Source organism: Podarcis cretensis (genome assembly GCF_951804945.1).
Source record: "Podarcis cretensis genome assembly, chromosome: 7".
Lineage (NCBI taxonomy): Eukaryota > Metazoa > Chordata > Lepidosauria > Squamata > Lacertidae > Podarcis > Podarcis cretensis.
In genome coordinates this window covers 65,724,625-65,750,049 of record NC_137176.1, presented here as the reverse complement: position 1 = coordinate 65,750,049, position 25,425 = coordinate 65,724,625, and the positions used below count along the sequence as shown (strand labels likewise).

Sequence of the window (25,425 nt, the reverse complement as noted above, 5' to 3'; positions counted from 1 at the left end):
ATATGTTGTCAATTAATATGGAAATAATATTTAAGGAGAAAGTTTTGGGAAGAAAGAAAATTTCCATTGTGCCACTGTTTTCTAGTAATGGACAAATTTATGAGATAATAAACCCTGCAACAGTCCCAAGTACCCCATGTAATATCTTATGCACCAGAATTTCTGAAGGACAATTAAAATAAATAACAGCAATGGCACAAGATTTTTATATTATTCCATCATGAAACTAACAAAAAATGGTGATGGGTGAAAGCGTTTGGGTCTATTTTGAATAGAAAATGAGATGCTCTAAAGAGGTTTTTCCTCTCCACAGTGCAATTTCAAAAACCCATTTTTGTGAAAGCAGTTGAAACTAGCATCGAACCTAAACTTTCCAATTAGTACTATTTGCATCACAAATGAAGCCCATTCTTTTTCTTTTCTTTTCTGGGGACCTATAATACTGCAGAATGCAAACTGTGACATAGTAAAGATAGAGAAAGCTCCAGCTATTTGTGCACAGTTTTTAAACAGTAGGAGGAAGTTCACCCATTGTGAAAGTTTGTTTCAGACTGGATCGGTGCCACTTTTCATCTGGGCCAGTCAAATGCTTTGGATTATTTGGCAGAAAAGCAGTATTTCTGCAATTAGGCACCATTTTTAATTATCCTGGATTGCACTTGAATGATCAAATTCTAGCTCCCTGCAAAAAATCTGAAGCTGTGCACACCTGCTTTCCATTGGCAGAGTTAATACAGCATTTCCTCTCAAAGACATAGAAGTAACAGAGAACAGAATCAGCCCAGACAGTTGAGAGGGAGGAACAATGTAGGTGGGTCTAGCACAGTGCTGTAATTTGCTATAATTGACCAATGTTCCCAAGCTGGGTAGGGGCTCTTTGAGCAAACAGGACTCAGGGTGAGCATAATTTATGATCCTATTTAAATGTCAGTTTTAAATAAGGATCTTAAATCCCTCTACTGGTCTAAATGCATCTGTCTTGGTTGTTTCATAAAGTTAGGGAAGATAGGCATTTAGGACATGACACAAGCTAAATTATGCTTCAATCTTCCCCACTTAAATTAATGGGACTTTTTAAAAAAATCACAGCTTTGTTGGCTTATGCATATACAGTTTCCTGTGCATAACAAAGGATTGCTTTGATACGTTGGTTTCTCATCAGACGTACTTTTTTCAACATAAAGACATGTCATTGTTGAAAAAAACCAACATGCCCTATAAAGTTGTTGGAAAAAGAATGTTCTGTGAGGGAAGGGCAATTCCGATTATCTTTTTTCTTTTTCTTTGAGTATGTATATTGGGAACACATGATGGCATTATGATAGGAACATATGAAGCTGCTGAGTCAGACAACTGGTCAATTTAGCTCAATATTGTCCAGTGCTTATTTTTTCTTAAAAAATGTTTATTATGACTCAAGAAAATCACCATTTTATAGTTCAAATCAGGAAAAATAAATACAGTAAATAGAGAAAATTACAAAGTTTCACAAACTATTTAGGAGTATGCATACCCCAGCGTCGCCCCAAAGAAAAAGCGTTGGTATTGTCTATGCAGATATGGGTACTGTATTTCCCAACTCTGCAGCTAGAATTGTGACAAAGTTTAATCAACAGACAAATTTTATTGAATATAAAAATTAAGGTTTATCTAATTTTGAAAACTTGTTTTCAGTCTCAGTTTGGTACAGTAAAGTGCACTCAAGTCCACTCACAATAAAACCACAACTAATATCCTAAAATACAAACCAACAATAAAATAGTTTTTTAAAAAAAATCCCAGCAGGCCATATTAGGAGAATGCTTTCTGGAATAGATACCAGAAAGATGTATCAGAAGAGGCCTGAACATATATTACAGTAGCATTTCACACAACCGAAGCTGAAAAGCATGTTTGATGACAAGTATGGGGTTTCTAAAGCTCTTTTCTATCATCCTTTCTATTTATCCACTCATCAGATGTTGGGAGTTAATGTTCAGCCATGAGGTTTCTAAGTACTTGCCAGGTACAAGTTTTAAAATGCAGGGTGTAGCAAAGATATATTTTTTATTTCACAATAATTGGCAGAATCCTGTACGGTCAAACCTCAGTTCCCGAAAGCTCCTGGTATCTTACGTTTCAACTCCTGAATGCCAAAAACCCGGAAGTAAGGTTTTCAAACATTTTTCAGAAGCTGAACGTCCAACGCAGCTTCCGCTTGAGTGCAAGAAGCTCTTGCAGCCAATTGGGAGCCACACCTCGGTTGTCGGATGTTTTGGAATCCAAACGGGCTTCCGGAATGGATTACGTTAGACAACCGAGGTTTGACTGTGCAGAATGGTGCAATAAAGATATGGGAGTTTTGAAGCAATTGTTACTGCAGATAAGGTATAGAGTAGTGAGGTCCTGTTGGGTGGATATTGACAATGGCTGGATCCGTTTTATTAATTTCTAAATGTCAGTTTTAATCCTGCTTGTTAACTCCAAAGTTTCAGTAGCTCCTTGTCTTTTGTTGACTTTGGACACGACAAAATTACAACTCATTGAAACATTCACACTTTTCTTCCTCAGGCTTCACGTATTTCTACAAAGGCAAAGAATACTGGAAATTCAACAACCAGATGCTCAAAGTAGAACCTGGATATCCCAGATCCATCCTAAAGGATTTTATGGGTTGTGATGGACCAGCAGACCGGGACAAAGACCGACACAGCCCTCAGGATGACGTTGACATTGTCATCAAACTGGACAACACAGCCAGCACTGTGAAAGCCATAGCCATTGTCATTCCCTGCATCCTGGCCCTGTGCCTCCTTGTCTTGGTTTACACTGTGTTCCAGTTCAAGAGGAAAGGAACACCCCGCCACATACTGTACTGCAAACGCTCTATGCAAGAGTGGGTGTGATGTAGGGGTATGTCTCTCTCTCTCTCTCTCCCTCTCTCTCTCCTAGGAGTTCGTGGTAACTTGAGATCAACCGAAGAGCTGTTATGCAGTTTCCTATCTAGGAGCAGGCATCTGTCCAGCCCCTTGACCAGGGCTGATCTTTAAAACCCAGGGGGCTGCCTGCACCCTGCACAGGAAGTAAGAGTTCACTCCAGTGGGAAGCTTCCATCGTACACAGTATCTGCCATTCCTCCAGTTCTTTTGTCTTTCTTTGTCATTCGGTTCTAGCCTTTTTCCTCTCTGCACGCTCAGTACACCCAATGCAAAACTATCAGGATTTTTTCCATAAAGAAGAGGAAATATTACAGCAAAAATATGGGAAAACAAGAAGCGTCTCCAGTGTCTCTGTTGGGGTTTTTTCTGTCCCCTTTGAAGCCTGCTCCCCTTTGAAAGAGTTTTGCGTGAGGTTAAAAAAAAATAAAAATAAAAAATGTAATCAATTTTTTTTTTTAAAAAAAGAGAAAAGATAGAGCAACTATAACACAACAATCACAATGGAACTTTCAGGAAGTGTGAAGACCCAAAACAGCTTTGTCTCCAAAGAGGATTGCTTTCTGTCAGCTACGGATATAGTCCTATACTCCTACTCATAATTTTTGTTAAGTGGGAGACCAGGATGACACACAGGAATTCAGACTGTTTGGACAGCCATTTTCCAACAAATAAGGGGCCAAAATATCTGCAATATAGTAACAGCCTTAATGATACATTCATTTTGTGTTTTATACAGCTGTTCTGAGCTATGTCCTCAATGTTTTAACACATTTATATTCATTACTATATTCAGATAGTATCTTTTTTATTGATTGGTTTAGATTTTGTTGGTTTCCTGCCTCCTCCTCTTCTTTTTCTTTCTTTCTCCCCCCCCCCCCCCCGAGCTGTACCAGGCCAGCAGCCCCAGGCCTTCCACAGGTCTGTCAAGAACACTTAATGTTGAAACCATAGCAGAATGCAGCAAGCCTGTGAAGTAGATTTCAGTGAACTAAAGTGACACTTAATGTTACAGAGAAACATAATGCTAGTATTAGATTTGTGTAATCTGTGACCCTTTGAGAACTATAGGTTTTCAGATTTTCAAGGGCTGTGAACATTGGCAGTCTGGAAATTATAGGAACGCACAGCTTAAAAAGATTCCGGATTCTAAAACTTATTTCCTGTGATTTACGAGTTTCTTTGTAGGTGGTCTATAAACCATATCAGTTCTGCAAATCGTCTCCTTCCTTCCCTCTTAGCATCACTGACTTCTGTGTCTGCCTCTCCTCCTTCTAGTGACTTTATGCACTCTAGTTTCCATATGACGCGATATAGTACCATAACAAAACATGAGAGCTGAGACCAGTTTGCCAGAAGTCATCATGATTGGCAGGTCACATGGCAGGTTGGTAGGTCTCTAAGTGGATTAGATACCACACAATTAGAATAACCTAAAATAAGAGCGTTTTTAAAAAATGATTTGCTCACTCTGTTGATGGTGATATAACAGAAGCAAACAATATTAGATTATTATTATTATTATTATTATTTTAAAACAATACATTGCAGCAGACAGAATAAAAGTGGCTGCAAGTCTAGCTGGTCTTTGGTTTCTCAAGTTGTGCTATGCCAATCCATTGCAGGAGTCCTCCCACATCTCTGTTGCTTCTTTTATCCAGTCTTCATTGCTCCATGCAATGGTAGCCACCAGTAACAAGGACCTGACATCCATTTATGCTATTGATAGTGTATATCCTAAATATTTTGTTTTCATTGCCACCACACACCAACAAACATGGCAATGTTTGCAATGTGTGACACCAATGTGTTGCCATGCAGATTCCCTTTCATTTTGCTACAGTGCTTTTACATGGGTATGGGCAGTGTAACAGCGAACCACAGTGACTGAGACTGAAAAGCTGGAAGCGAGTAAGTCTCGAGACAGACAGCTGCAGTTTTTAGCAAGATGAAGGAAGTATGATAGAGGCAACGTTGGTTATGGGATGTATCTCTGTTCATTGTTTTTGCAGTCTCTGTAGTGCTGCAAAACCCATTGATTAGAAATGACAGCGGGAAAAAGAGAAATCACTTTCGACATCCCAAGAAACAATGCTCCTGTCATATCACCTTCAACTCTCATAAAAGCTTTTGTCTTTCTCCAGTCTGAGAGCAACAGGAACATGGGATTGATGATGGAACCAGGTGGAACTCTCTTGTCCAACAACTAGCGTAGCGCTTGAGTTTGTGTTCTGCTTAACTCTTGCGTTTTTAAACTGTATTGCAGGATTATTCTGTTTGCCTTGCATCATGTAGATATGCAGATGCAGATAACAGTTCCAATGGAAACCAGGGAGCAAGGACTCTGGTGTTTCATGGTGCTGCCTCTCCCATTGCAAAGTGTTGCCAATCAGACGTTTGCCTTAGTTCCCAAAGGGTCACAAGTCCTCTGGCATTTAGCTGTGCATTAAATCACTGACAGAACCAAGGGAGCACCAAAGCATTGTGTCATCATGTGTAATATTTGTGCTAACAGCAGTATTGTCATTTTCATGTGACCTGCAGGGCAGGTTATGTATCAATATTTTTTCCTAGAGAAAAGTCAGCAACTGACAGACCTCTTTTTATTGATTTTAGGAACTGCTTCTTGCAGTGACAGGCTTTTTACAGTCACTAGGCTGTGAACTTATTAAAGGTGTTCAGAAAGGATGCACCCCACATGTCAGATACCTGGCTTTTTATGAAAGCTGGGATTCCAGGGGAGTAGCTTTTGAAACAATGAACAGCTTGCCTTGAACTTTATTGATCTGTTGATTGTCATTACTGAGTTAAACATAGTCTTCTGTGGAAAAGAAAAGAAAAAAAACCTTTGCTGTCTGAATTTCCTTACAGTGTACTGTTTGATGTCTTTGCTCTTTGACCTTTAACTTGCAAACCGGCACAAACTCAGTGGGAAATCTGGTGTGGCTGATCTAATTTGGATTGGGACTAGGCTTTTACAACAAAAAGAGTCCTATCTATACATTGTCTAAACATTCACTTATTTTAAAGAAGGGAAATGGCTGTAATACATGGAGGAGCCCCCATCCCCAAGACTGGTGGAAACCAACAGGTAGCACCTGGCAGCGTTCTTGCTTAGCTCCCATGTATTTCACTGGGCAGTTGGTACAGGAAAATTTCCCTATGGAATGTGCCCAGTATTTGTAGCAGATAGTACCTAGATGGAACAGTTGCTATGTATACATGCACACTCTAAAAATGAACTGCAGTGGAAATGAGTTTCTGTTTAATTTTGGTTCAATTTTCTGTATAAAACCAGTCCTTTCTGCAAATGACTCATTATAGATGATGACATTCTAAAACACACTAAAATACTTGAAAATGGCCACCATTGGCTTTTACGTCAAAGTTTTTTATACTAGACTCAAGACCGTTTGTTAGTGATTTCCTAATCCACCTTACTGAATCATTTTTTAGAGAGTGTAAGTATATATACACATTATTTTTTGGTAACAAATAGCTCGACTGCCTTGAATTTATATTTATATTGAGCATAGCATGAAGATTAGTATGCCTTTTTATTCAATTGAACATGATTTGGGGTTTTGCTTTGTTTTGAATGGAGGGTCTGTTTTATAATCATGTGAGGCATCCTATACAGCATTGCAAGGTATTGTTTTTTTTCCGAGCATATATAGAAGTGTGGTTGGATAACAAAAATAAGGAGAAATGGGTTGCTTTGTAGCACATATGCAATGCCAATAGCATTTTGGAGAGTCTTAGAGGTGCTGTTTGCAGTATCCTAAAGGCTTAGCCACTATGCAACCATTGCATTTCACCAATATATCCATTTTAGTTGTTGGTACAGGAGTACCTTGGTTGACCACATCTGCAAACATAGAGCAATCTGTGAAGTCCTCCATTCCACCTCACTTTCTAAACATACCTATTAGCCGGCAAAACCATGAAGTGGTTCCTATTTTGCCTCAGGCAGAAATCTAGAAATCATTGTCTGTTACAGGCAAAAAAAGGAACCTGTCCCTTTGTATTGACCCTGGGATAACTGAAGCTAAGATGAGCTTAATTCAGATGTTTTAGTTTTGCTGTTGTTTTACTGTAGGCAATAGTTTTTTTATGTTACTGTAGCCCTGTCCAGTCATTCAAAGAATGTGTGAGGGCATAAAGTGTGTAGAAGGGCTGTGGGCCAACTTCTCCCCCAATATCTCCACCTGTCTCATCCCTGCAGTCTAAAGGAGGGGGCAGGTTAGGTGCATTCGGTTGCACAAGATTAGAAGCCTTGCCATGATCAGGAGCCCTGCCTACATTACCAGGTTCCTGATTCCAGGAGGCATCTGAGCACCTTTAGCTAAACACACTTAGAAGACCTTCTAGATCTTCCCTCTCATTCCTGGGAAGGCCAGGAATGGAGCCAGCAGGGACTTTGGGATAGGAACAGAGCACACAACCGTGCACTCTCCACACACTTCCTGCTCACATTTGTTCTTTAAATACTTGGAAGGGCTTGGAAGAGTCCAAAATATGGTGAGTGTTGGCATTCCCATGTAAACACTGGAGATCCTAAACAATTGTTGTGACTGTCTTAAAAACTCAAGATTCCCTAGTGACTGTTGACAGCTGCCTAAATGTGATCGGCAGCTCTCACTTATATGTGTCTGAAAAGTGGAAGGAGATTCATGGAATCAGTGCATGAATATCAATGTTCACTACATTTTGGATCTTCACTGTAGCCTATACGTTACATGAGTACGGTGCTTCAATTTATTTCTGTTCCCTCATTCACTTGAACATTTTGCTCTACTTTCAAAATCGATCTCATGGCAGCATAGAATTTCAGTACAGCGATTTCCTGGAAAGCAATGAAGAAGCTGAGCATGTTGCTGGTTGCTCTTTTTATAAGGTAATACAAATGTTTATATTTGGAGGATTTAACGTACAGTAATTATTATGCAGGAAGGTAAGTGTGATAATGTGCTGTGCTTGATATAAGGTACATCATGGTTATGTGAATGCTTAATAAGTTGATATATTTAAAAGTGCATTATATATTATATACAGAGAGAAGGTGAATTGAAAAAAAAGTTTGGGCATGATTTTGCCATGCAGGTCAAAGTTGTATTAGCTTTTCTATTACAAATTTCTATTTTATGAAGCAATCATTTGATAGTTTCCCCCAGGATCTTGTACCCTATGTGTTCAAGCTAATTTTAGAAATTTGTGTGTCTTCACTTAAAAAGTTCAAAAATAAGAATGTGAATTTACCAGTTTAGACGTTGAATTCCAACAAGATTTTTTTTTTAAGTCACAATGTGGGGGGAAACTGATAATTGATTAGCATTTTGTCTGAAGTCCATCCAACCCTTTTCAAGGCTGCTTTCTCACTCAGCTATTGGTGAGAACCTTAACATGATCTCTAATTTCAGCATGAAAAAACAGCATTGAATTTTGAATAAATGGGTCTGCCCAATTTTAGCATGAAAAACAGCATTGAATTTTGAATAAATGGCATCTGTTTTAAATAAAAACCAGAAAGAGTCCTGTGACTCCTCAAAAGCAAACAAATTTGTTGTAGCAAGAGCATTCTGTAGGCAAGAGCCTACTTCATCAGATGCATGAAGTGGACAGTGAAAGCATGAGATTCATATCTATAATACATGGGATGAGTGGAGAGAAGCTGTTTTTAATAAGGCATCTGTGGTCATATTGTCACAGTCCACAATGTGGATCAGTGCAACGCAAAAATATAGATGTCATCAATCTATTGCAGTTTATCATTATGGTGTGTTATGTAAATGGATAAATAGCACAATATTATTTGCCATAAACCAGGGAAAAAAATCTTTCTTGGTTAAACATTTATGGGGGGGGGGGGAATGAAATTTAAGTAAATACTTTTGTAGGTGATTACTTGGTATGCTGAATTGGAAGGAATATGATCTTGCTCCAAAGGAGCCCTTTCTAAGTCGCCCTGACTTAAACATAATATGCATTTTATAACTTCTTGGTGATGTTTTTGAGGCAGGATATGGTTTTAAGAAGCATAAAAATGCAGCTAAACATAGAACAAAAGTGTATGAAAACACTAAACAATGCAATTAAGTTTAGTAATGAGATTCTCTTGTCTAACTTGGTTACTGAGATGATTAACAGACCACTCACAATGGTGTTGTCTCACTCACCTACATGTGATCTGTGAACCTATGTAATATATATTTCTCCTCTTATCTATTCAATCCATGAACATTATTATGCAGCCCATTTCCATACTTCTTTTTTGTACATGTTTATTTAGAAATCTCATTTATTCAATGCAGCTTACTCCCAAGTAAATGTACAGAAGAGTAAGACCTTAGTAACATCAAGCCCAATGTTAGGCAAAAGATTCCTGCATTGCAGGGCAATGGACTAAACGATTCTCATGGTCCCGCTACAGTTCTATTATTCAATATCTGATTTGGAGAAGCATATCCCTGAAACTATTGCACTGGTGACCATTTTAGTGTCCTGCATTTGGACGCTGGCCCTGCTAGTTCATGTTGAGCTGTGTAATCATTTTATAATGAATACCTCTGCTTGTTTCCTGGTGCCACCATGCTGATCTGAATAAAATGCCAGCCTCAATATCTAACAAAGCACAGGATCCTATTCTGGCTTGTTGGTAAGAACTCAGAAAATGGAAACCCTTGAGTGAGGTCTAAGTACTCATCATCTTGCAGATAGATGCTTGAACTGCATATATTGGAAGGAAAAAACGAGGTTGCCTGTTTATTTGAAAGGTTTGCTTGTAACCTCCAATGTGTAACAGGTGCCTGTGGCTTTAGAAGATGACACAGCTGGCCAAACAATGCAGATTCTATAATCTGCTGCCCTCTTGTAAAACCAGTTGGTATACAGGTCAGCCAAACAGTAAGTGCAGCCAGAATAACAAGATGGGACCGATTGCCACCCAGCATTGTCCGATATAGCAAGACAAATCTCTCTTACAAGACATGCCACTCCTGTTTGCCTTAGTTGTTTGTTTGTTTGTTTGTTTGTGTGTTTAGTTCTGGGGAAATAAAGAGGTTGGGGGTGTATTCAATAAGAAGGGGGAGACATCTACTTTTTCTTTTCTTTTCAACCCTTAGGCCTTATGTTTCTTACATGTCATATTGCACAGACGAAGGACTAGTGGACCCATGGCCAGCAGCATGTCGTATAAATAAAGTGCCGATTAGTTAGGTATTAACACGGAGGCCGAAAATGAGAGCAAAACTGATAATGTTCATGGTCCCTTTTACACAAGCTTAAGGCAGGGACTTTAGAAGTGTGTGCAGTATTCCTACCCTTAAACAGTTGTTGAAAGTGCCTCAGTTAAGAACAACACAGTGCAGGCCTAAAAAAAATAATCTCTGTTGTCAAGGAGAAGCCTGTATCCATGCCACTTTCTCCAACCTGGTGCCCTCCAAATGTTTTGGATTATATTTTCCATCAGCCCAAGGAAGCACAACCATGCAGGCTAGGAATGATGGGAGTTGCAGTTCAAAACATCTCAAGGGCACCAGTTTGGCAAGGGCTTCATTAATACATAATCTTTGGACTGCCCCAGTATGCATATAAGCTATTGCTACAAAATGATCATGTGCAAAACCCAGCAGGAAGCCAGGGTGACAGCAATGTTGTTATCATTTAAAATAACCCCATACGTGACTTTATTGTAGCAATTCTACAAACTACTGAACATACAAAGGAAATGGACCCGCTTCTCAGTAAGGCTCGTTGATTGTCATGGCAACCAATGACATATATGCCATTAGGTTTCAAGTAACTATTCAAGTGTCCCATTTGTAAAGCCTGTGGTCATGCTATTTTATTGCTGACACGGCCATGATTTCATTAATGAACCACATAACATACATACATATATATATATATATATATATATATATATATACACACACACACACACACACACACACACACACCAACCAAATGTGTAAAGGGTACCTGAAATAAATGAATAACCAACTAAAAGCATAATGGCTCAAGGAAGTGCTTGTGAAGCAGTCCAACACAGTCGTGATGGAAGAGGGCCTGTCCCCATAATGAAATTATGTTCAGGAGGTTTGCAAAACGGATTTACATCTGTTTTAAGAGCTGCTAAAGGAGGCTTTTCTTAAAGCTGTGTTCTTCAACCTTGGTTCCCCAGATGTTGTTCAACTGAAACCCTCACTATAGCTAATGGTTAGGGGTGGTGGGACCTGCAGTCCAAGATTTGGAGATCCAGGGTTGAAGAAAACTGTCTTAAAGTACCTTCTACATGTGTCTTGTCAATGTGGAGCAGATGCTTGTCTGTTACGACATCTCACAGAAGTATAGTTGGTGCTGGTTCTGTTATTCTCTTGGCACCTGGTCAAAACTTACATGTTGGGCCTGGTGTTTTAGCTGTTTAGTCCTATTGTGTTTTACTTCCTCTTACAAAGCTGTTTAGATTGTGTTTTATGCTTTTATCTATGGCAGTATGGCCATTATTGGTCATATTTTATTCACTGTCCTGATAACTGATTGTTGTTTTTTGGGAGGAGGGAGAGGTAAAGATCTTTTAATAAATAAACAAATGTGCCATTGTTATAGTGCCAGACCAAGTAATTATCCCGCTTGAAGCTGATCACCAAATGGCAACCTATTCACTAATCCTACTAGGGCCAACACTTTAAAAAATCTGTACCATTTCGAACATCAATTCCTGTTCTCATCTATCCTCTAAGTCCTGCTGTTTGAAACAGCCTGTTCCACCATGCTGTATGGCAGGGCCAGTCCTGTGTTGTTGACAAGGCATGGCAAGAAGATAAAGTTGTTTTCACAGGAACCCTGGCACTTTAATCTTCATAGAAAAGTGCTGCTGCTGTCCACCAATAGCACCTCAAGCGCTTTCTCTAAAAAGCTAAATAGGACTGAGAAGTCAACTTTGACAGAAAAGTGTCCCAAGCTTTCTAAGTTGTTATAGTCTCATGAAAGTTATCAGATAAAAAGAAACATTTCCATGCTAAAATATTTATGTGGTTTTAATATAAGGATATGGAAAACATCACACTCAAGTAATTTTTTTGTAAGCCGCTTTGAAGTAGTTAAAAAAACAAAAACCATCAGCAGTATATAATTTTTAATGAAATCAATCAATAAATTCCCGAGATGTGGATGTGCTCTTCATTATACTTGTTTGCTATGTGAAACGGCGAGCTTCCAGCAGGGCAAAATGAACAATGTCAATCCAACCGTATTGTATAGGCTTTGGAAAGTCGTCCAGTGGACCAATCTATAAACCAGCTAAAATATACTGGGATATGATAATTAAGTCAACAGGGCTGAATCAGCTGCAAACAAAGGCCTCCGTTCATTCATAAAATGGGCATTTTGCTTTTCTCCGAGCAACGTTTTAGGCTACCTAATAAAGATATTCAACTCGCCCCAATTCAAATTCTTCTTTGTGTGTGTATCTGTAGTGTAGTTGTGTGTAGCTGTTGCTGCACAGCTTTGGTATCTCTGACTATTTGACTGGCATCTTTGTGCTTTCCGTTTAGATTGGATTAACACATGCATTATATCCTTTAACATCAAGCACCCCCCCCCCCATGGTGAGACATGTCTTTGACTTTTAATTTCATTCAACCATTGACTTGCACCCCAACAAGATAAAAATAAATTGCACCACCAGAAACCATTCCCTTCAATTAGAGTGTTTAAAGACAGCAGCTTGGTGATTTTCCCCTGCCCCCAAAGTGATGTAAAAGGCAGTCAAATTGGCTTGGTGTTATTTTATGTGGGCCGATGCCCGGATGACAACATTACATAGGCTTGGGTTTCAACAAAATTAGCATTCATTTGCACAGGTGCCTTTCATTTTTATTATTAAAAATGCTTGTTGTTGAGCCTTTCCTTTCTCTGTCCAAATGTTTGCTGCTTTGTAGAATTCCTGGTGGACAGTGTTTGTGTGCCTCCATTGCACAGCTCTGATCACCCATCGTAATCACTTCGGCCTAATAAGAACTGAGTCTGGGATGCCCCTGTTTCTTTCCCCGCAGATAAGAGTCCTGAGATGGTGAGATAATCTCTCTGTGCCCTCTGTTAGTTTATCCTTATAGCTGCCAGCCTCTGCAGCTAAATAATTCCTCTCCAGAGCCTGTACTGTTTATTTGAGCCCTGGAAGTTTCATAGATTTGCAGGAAGAGCTGCAGATCTTTAGATATTGGCAGTTTATTCTGTGGAATATGTGTAAGGAGCTATTTACAGGTGACCTATTTATTTCTTGTCATGGCTGAAGCATGATGGTAGCTTTTTTGTCATTTACATGACATGGCAGTTCAAGATTTCAGGGGATATGGGCATATTTTAGTATATGATTCAGAAAAGTGTTGTTACCCATTCTCCTAAATTAAATGCTGGTTTACTGCCAGTCTGTTTGCTTACAATAAAAATTTAGTTGTTTCCACAGCATTATTCATATTTATTCAATGTCACTTGCCTTTTGCTGGAAATGATCTAGGAAACGATTTATATTCTGACCCTTGGCTGCCTTCCTGTATTTCAGCATCCGCTGTTCCCAGTGCATGATGAGAAACCAATTTTTCTCCCACATCTGACCCTTTATATTTCTGCAACTGGTCGTTAGACAGATGTATGCTTGATTTCCTCCACCTCTATAAACCTAATCAAAACGTACAAGCAAATGTGTGCACCAAAAGACCGATGGCAATTTAAATGAAGTAAAATTCACATTGAGAGGGAGCAACAACAACAACAAAAAGAGAAGGGATAATCCTTTTCATACTGTTTCTCCATTCTATACTATGCTCCTAAATTGCTTTTCTCTGCAGAGTTCCAAATGTGTGTTTGACTTCCCAAATTGGGAGTCTATAGGGAGATACGAATCAGCAGGCAGGGGATTCCCAGTTGGTTTTGTGCTCCAGATAACCTCCAAAGTGGACTTTCTCTCCTATTAAAATAAATAGCCCCCAAGATTTTGTTACACATGTTGTCAGAAAATATTTAGTCAGGGTATTAGGCACAAGATGCTCTAAGAGACTTGAAGACCAATGAGAATTTTCTTTGTAACTCCAGTAAGATGTGGATTACATGCCCTGTGGAATTTAGCACAGAGGGTTGTACATGCTATGGTTAAAATGTGTTAGCACCGGGGAGCAGAAGTGTGTTCTGATATGTTCTGCTTATTATAAAATCAACGTATTAACTCTTCCTTTTTTTGTTAAAAATCCTTTTCTTGACTCTGCACATACAAGGTCTACTCTTAAATTAAACCACATCTGGTTTTGAGTTACATCTGAAAATGTCTTTTAGGTAGTCCTAAAAACAAGCCAGAATGGAAACTGCCTATCATGCCTAAATACCATACTTTATCAGAAACAACTCCTTTATACAGGCAGTTGTTGCTATGGTGGTCACACTGTATAAGATCCATCAAAACAGCAAGCTCTGTATACCTGTGTTAAGGTATTCGGTCTTACTTTCCCCCGCTTTTGCACATACATATTCTATGCCAGAGTTTGGTTCACATTGCTGCATGTAAGCAAAGAGACAGCGACAGCATTTTCCTCTTTTCAGAGAGCTGATTTCTTTTACATTACTTTAATTTTATGTTACTGTACGACTCCCACAACATTCTTTGCATTAATAATATTTTTTAATAAATACCATTTTTTTTTCTTTCAAGTAGTTTCTATGGACAAACACAAAGCTTGTTTGTGTGCAAAAGGAAGGCTGACTAAATGGTGCTAAAGTGTATATTGACTGTCAGATATAATCAGGCAAAAATTTGTGGTGCTTAGACAAATTTTTTTTCCATTGTTTCTTTATTTTCTTGATCAATGCATTTAACAGTGTTTTATTATACACACATTCTTTTATTAGTAAATGAAGGCCTCATAGTGCACTATTAAATAAAAAAAAATGGGTTAACTAATCTATGTACCAGCTCACCAAGCTATTATCGTTTAACTCCTTATAATATTGCATAATTAAAGGTCAAGGGGTCATGATATTAATCTCATTGCTGTTCACTCATTACATGACTGAACATTTTTGAACAAAATACTTATGTTTACAATAGTATAATAACCCTTTGACTGCTGCGGCAACCTTTAACCACGAAATTAAAATGTCACATGCTAGAATTGTCTTTTTGGTTCTTGTCCTGGCAATCAAAGAGTTAAGGGCTGTGCAGTGATTTGTTTTCTATTTATTAATTTCTATTTATTTTTTTGTTTTCATTTGAGGAGGGGGGTCCGGGGTGGGGCAGTTCTCGTCTGCTGTAAGTGTCTTAACCAAGGGAAGGGTTAAAAATTGCTTTTTTATACTATCTTATGTACTTACCATCATTTCATTGTGTTGTAATTAAAAAAAAAAAACCTGTCAATAAATAAGAAAGCAGAAGCAGCGTTTCTTAAATCTGTCATGGTTTCATTTAGATTGTTGTCCGATTTGAACAGCGGGAAGCGAGCACCTTCTGCCATTTATCTGCTTCATACTTATGGCATGTGGTGGAGGGGATACATATTGGGTGTGTGGAGGAACCTGCACACTGGAGGTCATGGCTCTGCTGAGAAAAGGCATGAAACCTATCAAACGCTATTTGTCTCAAAATTGTTCTTCAGCCAACCTGGTGCCCTTCAGATGTTTTGGACTACAACTCCCACAATGACCGCTCGCCACATTAAATGCGCCCTTTGTGTGGTCGCGCACAGCCCCCTGGACCCTATGCGGTACCATTAGCACAGGCTTGGCTTCACCTTCCCCAGGTGGGATACCTGGAGGTCTCCGCCTACCTCAGCCAGTTGCCCAATCCCGTCTGGGGAGGCGTTGCCAAGGTGATCAAGCCAGGTAGGGGGAGGGACCACCTGCCGACACAATAGGGGGAGGACCTTACCTGGGAATCGTCAGTAGGCTCCAGAGATTCTCCCACCCTACCCACCCTAAGTTAAGACTTCTTTTGCAGGTTAACCTTTTCTCCACAGGTACGCGGGCACTGCTACGTCAAGGTCACTGTTGAAGGGCCAGAAAGGAATTCTCCTGCATTGGCAGGTTTGCCTTTCCTGTAGCAAAACATCACAACTTTGGTGGTATTAGGCCTTGGGCGGAATCCTTTAGTCTATATTCCCTAAATGGGGGTGGGCGTGTAGCGGTGACCCACGCTCCCCTTCTCTTTGCGGCAGTGATACCAGAGTTCCCCGTTAAAGGGGTTGTTTGAGGGGAGGCTTTGGCCGTACGCCTAGAAGTCATCATTGTTCTCCCCTGCAACTGTGGCGTAATGGGGGCGGGCTCTCTCTGCTTGAACATATGTTCTCCAGAGCCAGCCCATCCTCCTCACACACTGGATAACCCTGATGTTTCCCAGATCCATGGCAGGGGACTGGGAGGGATAAACGCCCAATGCCTGAGCCAAGGTCTACCCACATCTCAAACATAATAAGGTTGAGGCCAATTTTAATCCCATAGCATGTTGTCTTGAGTCGTTATTCCACATGGGGGGGGCACCCAGGGTTTGGCGGACTCCGCCTGTCCACGCAAACAGCCGGTTGGGCCTGAAAGGAGTTAAAGTCCTAAACCAAGTTGTTGAAGGCTGTTCCACAGCATGGGACAATAAATGCATTGCACTCAACACAGGTATATGGGAAGACACCCCCCCCCCCAATTGTCTCTCTATAAGCTAAAGCTGTCATGAAAATGTTAAGGGCCACCAGCAGAGCCTGTAAAAAAACATCTTCCTACATGCTGTTGGCTGCTTAGATTAGGAGGTTTAGTTAGACAAACACATGGAATGCACAGCTTCTTTCCCCCCATGGCTCAGGGGAATAATTGAGCTGGACCAATGGAGTCCCTGGAGCCTTGAAAATTGCCAGCTGTGAGTGCTAGCCTTGCTGTGTTGGAGCTGAGATTTGTCTTGAGGACAACAAACAGAAGGGCTTAAACCAATTTATTGTAAGACAAGCAACATTACTAGTTCATTTAGAGCTCTTGAGGCAGAAATGAGGTTTTTCTCATAGAGTTATTTAAATAAAAAAACCTAATTGTAATTGATGAGGGAGTCTCGAATTGAACTCAGTTGAGTTTGCTTTTCAGGTAGTTGGAGGACTGAACTACATAGATGGCCTTCTGACTTTTCAAATGCTATTGGTGGGAGGCTAGAGATGTCCTAAAGTTTCAGTGAAACACAAAGAGAGAGAAATCACTTCTGCAACTCCAGCTCCCCTCCCAAATGGTGCCCCATGCGTATAAACTGGAAGTCAGAAGAAAATAACTACCTGAAGTATCAAATTATGAATAGGATATTTGCATGACTTCATGGATGCCCTTTGTTTAACTTTATAGAGCACTTCCACTTCTAGAATTCACATAAGAGTTACAGGACAATTTTTACAGGAAGTGTAAAAGCAGATAAACTGAATGAAGGAAACATATGACATGACTAGTGCCCAAATGTGTGGTCAGTGGTTAGCTTCTCTGTGAATGTAAATCGGTGTCGACCTCTGGTCTGTGAATCTATTTTTGATAGTGCATGTCTGCCCTTTTACTCAACTTTGAGTAAAACAGAAACACAAACTATGCACTCTTCAACTCTTTGCATGATATTTGGAATTTGGGACACTGGCCTCAAGCTGCTACTGACACAATTGGCCTAAGGCTCTCTTGAACTGCTAGACAGACAGGCAACTTTCTCAAAATAGCCTCCTTGAGAAAGGGTATTAGAAAGGCTCCCAGTGTGTGTGTGTGTGTGTGTGTGTGTGTGTAAAATGTGTTTTATTTGACATAGAGATTTCAGTTTATTTTTTTATTTTCCTAATTTTAGGTGCTAGAGCAGGAAAAACCTTATCCCACATCTCATCAATCCCTACACTTAGAGCAGGATAACTTGGAAACAAATCATTAGAATAATTATGGACAAGTGTTGAAGACCCCTTTATAGCTTAGACATTACCTCTTGAAGGCACATCATGGATAATTTCATACACTCCTACCATGCAAATGCAAATAGTGTAGCTATTGCTCATAGGGGAGTTGTTCCAGCAACTTGATAATTTGGGTTGTCCTTTTCTGAAACTTTTCTACAACAATCTTTTTGATGCAAGAAAACCAGAACTGCACACAGTATTCCGACTCTGAATGCACTGTAGATTTTATAATGGCCTTACAATATCGGCAATTTTCTTTTCAATCCCTTTCCTAATGATCCCTTACATGTGATGTAACTTTTTCACAGCTGTCACACACTTCATTGGCATCTTCATCAAGCTGTTCACTATGACTCCAAGCTCTCATTTATGGCTTTCTTGATTTGTGAAGAGCAGGCTAATATGGTCATTGGCATTGCTTCTTCCAGACATCTCTCTCTACTGTTTAATCAACCCAGAGTGCCCTGGCGATAAGTTATCTGTTTTCTGTGCATAAAGGACTAGACTTAAAACACCAGAAAAGCTGTGCTGAAAGGTCCATCTAGTCTAGCATCCTATTCTAACAATGACCATCTAGGGGCTTCCAAGGAGCTGACGGAATATGAAAACAACAGTCTTTCCCCACTGAATCTCTCACACACGGTTACTCATACTGGCTGTGAACCCAGAGGTTCTACAGTCATCTTGCCTAATAGCCTGTCTTCCATGAATCCCCTTTCTGCATCACATATCCTGGCAGCAAATGACAGGCTTTAATTAAGTACTGTGGGAAGGAAATCCATGTTAGCCGTGCATCCGAATTATCCAACTCTGTTGCATGACCTGGATATGTATCTTGAATCTTGATGAGGATGGGAATAAAAAGGTCATGATTATAGCAGGGTTTGGGGCCCAAGAGGACAATAAGCTTGCTTAAAAATACGCAGAGAGCTGTTTAAGGCAATGGTTTGATGAGTTCAAAACTTAGAATTCACAGAAATCTGTACTTGAAGCAAAATGTAAGCATTACACCATAATGAACAAATTATTCATGAAGAATTTTTCCTCTGACTCCAACAAGGAAACAATTGCACATTTGATGATTTCAGCAAAGGAAAGGTCTGGGATTGGAAGGACCAGTTTTTAAGTACTTTGGCAAGTCTTAAGTATTACACCTTGTTTAAATAGGCTTCATTAAGGAATGCTGATTGCCCTCAAATGTAAACATGCACACCAGTAGGGCCTAGGTACACCAGTTCCACAATGCTGACGGTAGAAAAATCTGGTAAGTCAATAGCTACTGGATACCGAAGATCAAATTCAGCTCAGTGTTATGAGAACATTGTAAATGAGGACTGTAAAAGCAAAAAAGCAAAAATGAAAAACTGGAACCTTCTTACTACCTTGTATGTCCATCAGGAGAAAAGAGAAACTTGAGGAGTAGGTGGAACTGCACATTCCAGTAAAGGGCTTGTCTCAGGAATGTGCTGTTTCAAGTCCTCCTCCCAGAGCTTTACATACTATGTAGAGGAAGTGACTCAAGTCCCTCTCCTCACAAACTAAACCTTCCTTTGATCGAAGTGGCAGCTTCAGCATCATTGAAGTGTCTTACTTAAAAAGCTGTTTCTAAACATTCAGTGGTATGTGAAACAAAAGGACAAATACTAGCATTCGAAATTTAAACTACTGTACTGAAATTATGGCAAATGCAATGGAATAATAGGAATGCACATAATTCTGTAGCCATCTTGAATGTGCAACCTGTATAAAGTTGAAAAGTTATGTCTTCTAAAGTAAGATAGACTGCGCTCTAAAGAATCATTATCTAATTCTGTTAAGTATCACTGTGAACAAAAGGCTGACTTCACACTTTACACAGCATAACCACTTAATTACATATCCCAGGAGGCTCTGGTTAACTATGATAATAAGATTTCAGCTTACTATCTGCCTCACTGCCACCTCCTTCTACTTAGTCAGTGCAGTGTACTGGGTGAGAATGTTGGACTAGGACTTGAGACACCAGGATTCATATCCCCACTCAGCCATGAAACTCACTGGGTGACCTTGGGTGAGATTATCTCACTATTCTGATTCAGGGCATTGGATACTTATTTAAGTAGTCTGAACACAGCAGGTTTACCCATAAGAACATGAGAAGTGTTTTTAACATTCTATATTCAGAGACGGTGATATCTGGCCACCCTTCCTGATGTTATTCTAAAAGTGAATTGGAAACGAGATTTCCTTACAGCTTTGGCTGCTGACCTTTCAAAGAGACTCCGTAATGAATTTAATAACACTGGAGACTATGACTAGCATGAAATAAGTTGTGGTAACCAATGAATACTTTCACACTTAGAAACAAAGATATCCTGTATTAGCATATGGCATAAGAATCATTTGAGAGCAGTGGTCTGTAGTTATTAAAGACCTTTGCAACCTGATTTCTGATTTTTGGAAGAAGGCAAGGCAGCAGGTTTTGAGTAGCATCATTTTATCCCTGGGTTGGGAGAAGGAAATAATTGGTTATAATGATAACAATAAAATTAATAAATGGAAAGCAATCAACCCCTCTGGTCTGTTCTTGAGCAAAAAAACCCTGAAGAGTTTGTTCTGATGCTTTATATTTGCGCCAGTACTTAGAATGAAAGCAAGAGCATTTGTCTTTGTCAGCCAGCTACATATTATACAGAATACAGCAGCAATAAAACAAGATCAAAATAAAATGTCTGTCCAAGAAAATAGCTGAAAATATCTAGCATTCATTTCTAGTTTCCCCTCCTGTTGGCAGAATGAATTCACTAAAAGAAATAGTTGTCACTTGTTTTGAAGCCTAGAATGAGAAATAATGAACACACTTATTGCAAGAGAAGCCATGTGCTGGTTTCTTAGATGTCTCCATTATAATACAGAAAAGTCCAACTGTTCCGATTATCGAAACATGCCTCCTTCCATTTAAACGCCTTAATTGTGAACTGGAGCTGTCAGAACTCTTTCCATAATAGTTAAAAAGTGTCACTGGGGAAACAGGAAAGGAAAAGAGGATTAGGGTGAATGTGTTTGAACAAATGACTAGTCACCAAAGGAGGAGAGTACATCCTCAGAAAGTGTTTGCTTGCTTGCTTGCTTGCTTGCTTGATTGTTTTGCAGAGATAAACACATATTCAGAAAGTTTTACTGACTTAGAGCTCTAGAGAGTTTACTCCCCATGAACCATTCTAAATTGGCATATTGGTGGACTAATGGATTAATGGTCCACAGGAACTAATCTTAAATCCCTAGAGCTCCAAGTCAGTAAAGCTTTTTGAGGATGTGCTGAAACCCACCTGTATTTAATAAATCTTCACTGACTACAGAAAGCTGCAAATCTGGGGCTTATTTGGGCATGCATCTCAGTCGTATATATGTTGACTTGTAATAAAGTTCTGCTGCGTTTGATACAGCTTGCTCCTAAGTAAGTGTACAGAGCACTGCAGCCTAAGGCTCTGTAGAAATGTATATTTTTTTACAGTGATTCCCTCTTTACTGGCACATTGGCTCAAGTTCTAATCTCTTTTGGTAGCTAGATAATCAGATAAATGTAATGAAGGAGAGGAAGAACATTGCTGCAGGTGGGAGAGCCTTGCTTCTGGTGAAAAATAACCATCTGCTTTCTCCTTTAAAAGGATTTTAAAACCTACTTTGAAGTTTCAACTCAGTACTACTTTGGCTGATTCTGACATTACATTTTGTCATGACAGAAAGCATTACCCTACCTCAAGATGTAAAATCTACAAGGATACTGGGGGAAGGATCACAAATAGGAAACTAAATTCTTGCCTGCACATGAATTTAAGTACCTACATTGTTATGATATGGCTACACAGCAGCAGTCGGATAGTTTTTGAATGAATGCAGTAACAAATGCTGCAAAAGGCTTTTCAGCTACCAAAGCACCTTCATTAATTAAGGCTGTCTTGAAATCAAAACCTCTCTGACCACTGCATACATATGCATTTTAAGAGGATGTGTTTAACCTGGCTCCTACTTTGACTGGAGACTACCCTGTTTGCAGACATCTCCATTAATATTTTCTAGAATGCCGAAACTTGAGTGTAATGTTTTTGCACCAAATAAAAATGCAGAACAAGGATCTCCTTTTAGCATGGATGCTACTGAAAGCTGTTTCAGTTCTTCCATCAACACTGGAAGTGGCCAACACATTCAGTCAATATGTATATTAAAAAAAAGATTCACTATCCCTCCCCTTTCCTATGAGTGCTGGCAGCAAGAGAGTCTAACAAATCTATTGTTAGTAAACATAGTTTATTTCAGATCATGGAATGTGAACTGAAAAGTCATTCATGCATGTGAATGCACTGCTGTTCAAGAAAGTGTTTCTTCCCATCTTGCATTCCAAAGCATGATTCATGAACTGACGCTTCTGTTAATCAAATAAAGTGTGCTACTAGCTCTGATTCTCTCTCACCCAACTTTCTCCCATAACTTCATAACAGTTAGTTTTGCTACCATAGAAATATTCATAAGATAACATGAAGATTTCCTTTTCTTCTTACTAGCTTGTTTGACTGACTTTTAGTTCAAGGGTAGACATATTCTGGTCTGCCAAGGGCCACATTTCCTATAAGGTAATCTGTTGGGGGGCATATGCTGGCAGTAGGCAGGATCAAAGCCAAAAGGGGAGGATTTTTTATTATATTAAGAAGTATAAAAAGTATAAAGAAATAAATATCAAATCCATGGAGAGGTCCAACAGAATATACAGGGGTATCCTTCCTTGATCCACCACAATTGACCTTGCCTATTGTTGTCTCCAAGGGACGCAGGTGGTGTTGTGGTCTAAACCACTGAGCCTAGGGCATGCTGATTGGAAGGTTGGTGGTTTGAGCTCACATCGCTCAGTCCCAGCTCCTGCCAACCTAGCAGTTCGGAAGCACGTCAAAGCGCAAGTAGATCTAGAAGCACTGCTCTGGCGGAAAGGTAAATGGCGTATCCATGCGCTGCTCTGGTTTCACCAGAAGCAGCTTAGTCATGCTGGCCACATGACCTGGAAAAACTGTCTGCGGACAAACGTCGGCTGCCTCAGCCAGTAAAGTGAGATGAGCATCACAACCCCCAAGTTGTCCATGAATGGACTTAACTGTCAGGGGTCCTTTACCTTTACCTTTTTATTGTTGTCTCCAAATAAGAAAGGGATGTTAATAATTGGATGAACCTGCTCAAGAAAAACATTCAAGGAATTTTCAGAAGAGGACATTTCAGTAAAACTAGTAAAATCTCTTTGCACATTCCTAATTTTGAAAGACAGCTATTGAGACTCCCAAAAGTGCAGCAGCATTGAGGTCTGTAATGGCTGCTATCCCTCTTGTGCATTACATTAGAGAGAGGAACCATGTGGAATGTGATAGTGTTGGACTTGAACACCATTTCCCATCAGCCCCACAGTCCACATGGCTGATGGTCAAGGATGATGTGAACTGTAGTTGTACAACACCTAGAAGGCCATAGGTTCCCAGCCTTGCATTGCAGATTCGGCCCAAAATATTGAACAACTCCTGTTTGGATTCATGTCAGCCTAAGTAAAGGGTTGAAAAGAAACCATTTTCTTTGCTCTTGCTGTTGTCTGGACAAGCCATGATGTTCTACAGCTTTGAAATGTTTATTCTTCTTGGCACTCATTTAAACACAAATTGTCTATTGGACATCAACTAAAATTGCTGCCTTTGACAGTATTTTAGGAACATTTATACTGAATATACTTGGGAATTAAAAATAGGGGGGGAGATGTTTCCAATGAACTGTAGCAGTTAAGAAAATCATGGCTCTGGATATATTCTCCTTTCCATCACACATGCTGGGCTCATAGAATGTTCCATGTGACTGTCTAATCCAAACCTCAAAACACTCCACTGGTGAAAGCCCCATTTATTAGCTCTTACAGTATTTGCTTGTGTGAGAGAGACAGAGAACATCCTTGCACGTGCACCAATTTGCCATTGCCGTTGCCATTTCTTTTGGTTTGTTGCTTTACTTTCCTTCAGTTTCAGACTTCAGAAGCTGAGGTGGGGGATCTGAGATAATTTGAAATAAAAAGGAAGGAAACCACTGGGTTCCCCCCCAGGGGGTACTCAAGGGTACGCAGTACTGACACCACTTTTTTGTTGTTAAAAAGTGTGGCACTGACTGTAACAACTTCATGGTGAGTACTGGCACCTCTTTTTCTAGAAAAGAAAGCACTGAAGGAAACACACAAGTGGATTCGTGAACAGGTCATATTAACTGACTCTTTCAAATTGTACTGCCAAACATACTAGAATGTAAATGGGCTTGTAGCGACTTCCACGAATGCCAGAGAACAAGATCCATGCAAGGACACAAAGATGAAGGATGTGGGACTTTGGGAATCAGAGAGGGAATAGAGATCTCCTTCATGTCTCAGACCACTTGCTATTAAACCATAAAATCCTGTATACAGTCAATCTACATTTCATAAAGGTAGAGGTACCCCTGACCATTAGGTCCAGTCATAGGCGACTCTGGGGTTGCGCGTTCATCTTGCTGTATAGGCTGAGGGAGCCAGCGTTTGTCTACAGACAGCTTCCGGGTCATGTGGCCAGCATGACTAAGCTGCTTCTAGTGAACGAGAGCAGTGCACGGAAATGCCATTTACCTTCCCGCCGGAGTGGTACCTATTTATCTACTTGCACTCTGACGTGCTTTCGAACTTCTAGGTGGGCAGGACTACATTTCATAGAGGGGCATAAATATGGTTTGCATTTTTATCACCAAGCAAAGACTTTGACATTCATACATATAGTTGGATGGCATTTTATAATATAAATGATACCAGACATTCCATTTCCAACTTCAATATTTTTTCTACAGAATTCAGTGAAACTCTTGACAAGGGTGTAACATGTGCTATTTCAGAGAATTTCCCCCCTGTTACTTGCAGCCTGAAATTTTACACACTTACTCAGAGGTAAGCCCTACAGAGTTTAATAGGTCTTATGCTCAGGTAAGTGTGTATAGGATTGCACTCACCCTTTGACTAAAAGCACCTCAGTTTACAGTGGGTCAGTGGTGGGTGGGTAATAAATATTTCAAATAAATACGTCTCGTCAGAGCAGTTGTCTATTATTGGTAGTCAATTTGGTGATGAGATCTGAAAAACTAGTATTCAGGGTTTATCACTGTTACTTCTCAGTGGGTAGGCATCTTGATCAACTCCAGTAGATGTCTCCAGTCTGGTGTCTTCCAGATATTTTGGAGTACCACTCACCTGTCTACACACTTTGCTTCATATCTCAAATTCTACAAGGATTAAAGACTTGCTTTCTTAGAGGAGGAGGAACCCATGGAATGATCCTTATTCCCCTCTCAGAACTACAGATTCCACAGGGCCAACAAATCCCTCTTTCTGGGAACACCATAAGTGTTATAGCTCTGAGAGGAGAATAGGAATACACTAACAACTCTCAACACCCTCAACAAACCACAGGTGCCAGGATTCCTTATGGTGACTGTGTAATATGGTATAATACTGCTTTAAATGTGTAGTGCAGAGGGGGACAGATTCTGATACCATTATC

General features: G+C 39.8%; 1 protein-coding gene and 1 long non-coding RNA gene across 3 annotated transcripts in view; both read left to right on the top strand.

Annotated features, from left to right (window-relative positions):
• MMP16 (matrix metallopeptidase 16) overlaps positions 1-3,372 on the top strand; it is a 170,613-nt gene extending 167,241 nt beyond the window's left edge. For both annotated transcript variants that reach the window (XM_079983108.1, XM_079983109.1), the window contains one exon: positions 2,551-3,372. In XM_079983108.1, coding sequence (XP_079839234.1) covers positions 2,551-2,885 — 335 coding nt within the window. In that variant the 3' untranslated portion in view covers positions 2,886-3,372. The remainder of the gene's footprint in view (positions 1-2,550) is intronic.
• Positions 1-25,425, top strand: part of LOC307219798 — a 423,907-nt gene that overhangs the window by 214,303 nt on the left and 184,179 nt on the right. The gene's annotated exons all lie outside the window — the stretch shown is intronic.